Genomic DNA, 4,918 nt, shown 5'->3' with positions numbered 1-4,918 from the left:
GTGGGATGCAGACGGTAAAGCAACCATTCTGTCTCGAGCTCTCCCAGCATCAGCACCACGGGGTTACACGCGCTCTCTGACTGGTTCCAAAGCCGAGAAGTGTCGGTTTCAAACCTGCAGGGCTAAATCGATTCGTTCTACAAAACAAGGCAACAGGTTTTTCTCGATTTCTAGGACATAAGAGCTGAATTGTCTTTAAAAGAAGAAGAATTTCAGCGTCGAAAGGGAAGTTGGAAGGCAATTTACAGGTGTGCGAACAATCCACAGGTTTGTAGCAAATCGAATGCCATTTTTTTAAACACCAGTCGAGAATATCTTGATAGATTTTGTTATATAATTCATTATTCCCATTAAACATTGTTTGTAAATTTCTCTATTTAAAAAATGTAAGACTGAGTATCGGAATTGATCATGACAAAAGTAGGCTGAGTTGTGGTGACATATTGTAGCCATCATACAATTCTCCAAATGGAGAGGCACCGTTTCTGGAGAACAGATGTGATGTGTGCTGACAACAATTGTTGTAGGCTAGACTGTCTAGTCGGCATCACCAAGGCTTCAAACGGGAATTAGGCTACCTGCCTTCTGTTTCTCTATAACGTATGTCCATTGTCATGCATGTGAAAGCGAATTTTAAAACATGTTAAAGGCCCAGTGTAGTCCAAATTCAGTTTTTCCTGTGTTCTGTATCATATTGTACAACAGTTGAAACTAACACTGTAGAATTGTGAAAACATTTTATCAGTGTTATTTCCTTATAGTTGCTGGTTGAAAATACAATTTACACACGACCTTCAAATCAGCATGTTTGCATGGGCAGGAGTTTCGGCTTTCCATGCGGTAAATTCAAAGTTCCAAACCTCTCTGCCAATAACAGCTTGTTTTCAGTTGTCGCTCGCCACTCAGACCACTCCCAGTCAGTCCTAGCAAAATTCTTGCTTGAGAAATATATTTAGATTTTAGATGTTATTTATTTTTTAGGGGGGGGGGGGGCTTTAAGCCAGATAAACCCCCCAAAAAGTAAGGTACTTAATTGTTACCCAGAAAGGATTTGATATTGATATAAAAACGACTGCATTGGGTCTTTAAGCCAGATAAACCAGACCTGGCTGTCAATAGAAAGAGAAAGGTGGGCGTGGCTAAACCCTAAGCTCTTCCTCCCTCCCACACCGTAACACCACTGGTTACCGAGAAGTTCTTCACAGCGCTGATTGCGCTGCACGTTTTGATATCTCCACAGCTGTTGCTGTTTAATTTGGACAGTCATGGATGCGCTAATGAAGGGGTTCTCAAAAGCCAAGGACGGGGTCGTGGCAGCTGCAGAGAAGACAAAGCAGGGAGTGACTGGGGCGGCTGAGATGACAAAAGATGGTGTTATCTTTGTCGGTAGGTGTTGACAATAGTAGTCTACATGCTGTTTGTCATTACTTCCTGTTGAATCATTGCTGAGACGTTGAATGTTAGAAATTCTGTATGTCAATGGTTTTAATCAGCCAACATAAAGTGATACTTTTATTGAATGACAGTGATGCTCCGCAAGATCAATCAATGGGATGTTAATTATTTGTCACCTGTCCTTCACCTGTTTTTGTTCTTTTCATAGGCAACAAAACAAAAGATGGCGTCACAACAGGTAGGCTAGATGTCACCAGTACCACCATTTAAGCTATTTAATAGAAAAGAATCTACTGTGTATAGTACATTACAACATGAACAGTTAGTTTAATCAATGATTTTATATACGTTATAATAAAATACAATAGAATTGCTGACACACACAGACACACAGACACACACAGACACAGACACACAGACACACACACACACACACACACACACACTAAACAACTAGCAGGAAAGCCAGCAGAGATCATATTGTCATGGTCTATATTGTTTGTGACACCAATGCCAGCAGAGATCATATTGTCATGGTCTATATTGTTTGTGACACCAATGCCAGCAGAGATCATATTGTCATGGTCTATATTGTTTGTGACACCAATGCCAGCAGAGATCATATTGTCATGGTCTATATTGTTTGTGACACCAATGCGAGCAGAGATCATATTGTCATGGTCTATATTGTTTGTGACACCAATGCCAGCAGAGATCATATTGTCATGGTCTATATTGTTTGTGACACCAATGCCAGCAGAGATCATATTGTCATGGTCTATATTGTTTGTGACACCAATGCCAGCAGAGATCATATTGTCATGGTCTATATTGTTTGTGACACCAATGCCAGCAGAGTAATAATACCAGTGATATTACACTACTCACCTTTACAGCCTATACACTCTGTCTTAGAGTCACTGCTCACCTTTACAGCCTATACACTCTGTCTTAGAGTCACTGCTCACCTTTACAGCCTATACACTCTGTCTTAGAGTCACTGCTCACCTTTACAGCCTATACACTCTGTCTTAGAGTCACTGCTCACCTTTACAGCCTATACACTCTGTCTTAGAGTCACAGCTCACCTTTACAGCCTATACACTCTGTCTTAGAGTCACTGCTCACCTTTACAGCCTATACACTCTGTCTTAGAGTCACTGCTCACCTTTACAGCCTATACACTCTGTATTAGAGTCACTGCTCACCTTTACAGCCTATACACTCTGTCTTAGAGTCACTGCTCACCTTTACAGCCTATACACTCTGTCTTAGAGTCACTGCTCACCTTTACAGCCTATACACTCTGTCTTAGAGTCACTGCTCACCTTTACAGCCTATACACTCTGTCTTAGAGTCACTGCTCACCTTTACAGCCTATACACTCTGTCTTAGAGTCACTGCTCACCTTTACAGCCTATACACTCTGTCTTAGAGTCACTGCTCACCTTTACAGCCTATACACTCTGTCTTAGAGTCACAGCTCACCTTTACAGCCTATACACTCTGTCTTAGAGTCACTGCTCACCTTTACAGCCTATACACTCTGTCTTAGAGTCACAGCTCACCTTTACAGCCTATACACTCTGTCTTAGAGTCACAGCTCACCTTTACAGCCTATACACTCTGTCTTAGAGTCACTGCTCACCTTTACAGCCTATACACTCTGTCTTAGAGTCACAGCTCACCTTTACAGCCTATACACTCTGTCTTAGAGTCACAGCTCACCTTTACAGCCTATACACTCTGTCTTAGAGTCACTGCTCACAGAATTCATTATGTTCCATTGAATTGAAAGAGACAGCGTGTAGTCTGTCTTGGAGTCACTGTTCAGCTGTTCACATTTGCAGTTGAAATGAAAGATAGGCTACATGTTGAATGTCCTCAGTACCTGAATTGTCTTATGATTGGAGTGAATGGTGTGTGTGTGTGTGTGTGTGTGTGTGTGTGTGTGTTTGTGTGGGGGTGTGTGTAGGTGTGTGTGTGGGGGTGTGTGGGGGTGGGGGTGTGTGGGGGTGGGTGTGTGTGTGTGTGTGTGTCTGTGTGTGTGTGGGGGTGGGTGTTGGTGTGTGTGCGTGTGTGGGGGGATGTGGGGGTGTGGGGTGTGTGTGGGTGGGTGTGTGTGTGGGGTGTGCGTGTGTGTGTCTGTGTGTGTGTGTCTGTGTGTGTGTGTGTGTGTAGGGGGGATGTGGGGGGGGGGGGTGTGTGGGGGAGTGTGCCTGACTGTATCTTCCTTTGAGTCATGTTTTGTTGCTGTCATGGCCACCAGTCACTAGATTAATCAGGTTTTCTGGTTATAGCCTTGGTAAGCTATCCATGCCTAGACTAGAGCAGAGCAGAGGTTACTATGGTTAATAATATATCATGAGAATTTAGTTCCTATACCTTAATAGGGACCATGGGCATCCAGGAAAGATGGTCCCAGATATGTTTGAGCTGTATAGCAAACAATCCAGACCATAGGATTTGCCTTTATCAAACAGATCTGGGACCAGGCTAATGGGTATTGTTACCAACACCAATAACTAGCCTACCGTATGTCTAGGGGTCTTAGACCTAGTTACCTGGTATGTAACCTGATTTAAGATGTGCATCTATGTGAGAAATCAGCGTATGCGTCTAGGTGTTGAATGTACATGTGCCAAGGGAGACAGCAACCTTACCTTGATCCAAGGCCTGCTCTGCCTCTCTTGACCTCTTGGTCAGCCAGACCGAGTAGAATATTATTTATTCAGATGGTGACGAAACAAAATGAAAAAATATCAAAGGCATGCCCAAGCTAAAGACTCAAAATCAAAGGAAAGGCCTCATGGCCACCAAACAAACCCAGCAGCCTCACGGCTCTGCCAGCTGCCACCATCACATTAACTGGCAGCACCTGATGTGCTTATCAAGGCTTAGCTCAACACCTAGACCCGGCTGCTGCTGCCACCTGGTGGTGGCTTGTGGAAGTGTATCCTGGTAGTGTGTTTGTCTGTGTCCTAACACTAACCTTCCCCCATATCATAACAGTATCTTCTCTAACCATGAGATACAGTATTTACCTCTGGATGTTTACCTCTTCATATTCCCCCCCCTCTCTCTCCCCCTCTCTCTCTCTCCCTCTGTCTCTCTCTTTTACGGTCTCGCTCTCTGTCTCCACAGTTGCAGGTAAAACGGTGTCTGGGGTGTCCCAGGTGGGCGGAGCCATGGTGACAGGTGTCACAGCAGTGTGCAACAAGACTGTGGAGGGGGCGGGGAATATCGCTGCTGCGACCGGATTGGTCAAGAAAGACCCAGCCAAACAGGTGAGAATGATACCTGAGAGCGATGCCTTTCTTGTTTAATATTTGATACCTTCCCTCTGGCACACACTTTCCACGTCTCTGTCTCTTCCTTCACAACAACCATTTGAATTGAGATGAATGACAAACAGGTGGCTTGCTTTTTCTTCTTCAGCACAAATGTGTTTTCAGAGGGAACTTATTTTCTATCTCAGCTATCGTCACTCTGTCTCACCATCACATTAGCAGTGAATTGGTTG

General features: G+C 44.0%; 1 protein-coding gene across 1 annotated transcript in view; it reads left to right on the top strand.

Annotated features, from left to right (window-relative positions):
* Positions 1-1,185: 1,185 nt before the first annotated feature.
* LOC311135810 (uncharacterized protein) overlaps positions 1,186-4,918 on the top strand; it is a gene marked incomplete at its 3' end in the record, with an annotated part of 21,801 nt that continues 18,068 nt past the window's right edge. The window contains exons 1-3 of the mRNA XM_084169850.1: positions 1,186-1,386; positions 1,604-1,633; positions 4,540-4,682. Coding sequence (XP_084025976.1) covers positions 1,266-1,386; positions 1,604-1,633; positions 4,540-4,682 — 294 coding nt within the window. The 5' untranslated portion in view covers positions 1,186-1,265. The remainder of the gene's footprint in view (positions 1,387-1,603; positions 1,634-4,539; positions 4,683-4,918) is intronic.

The sequence above is a fragment of the Coregonus lavaretus genome (genome assembly GCF_964263955.1).
Source record: "Coregonus lavaretus genome assembly, chromosome: 10".
NCBI classification, from domain to species: Eukaryota; Metazoa; Chordata; class Actinopteri; order Salmoniformes; family Salmonidae; genus Coregonus; species Coregonus lavaretus.
The sequence above is the reverse complement of the archived record's forward strand: the minus strand, read 5'-3'. Positions and strand labels throughout refer to the sequence as shown.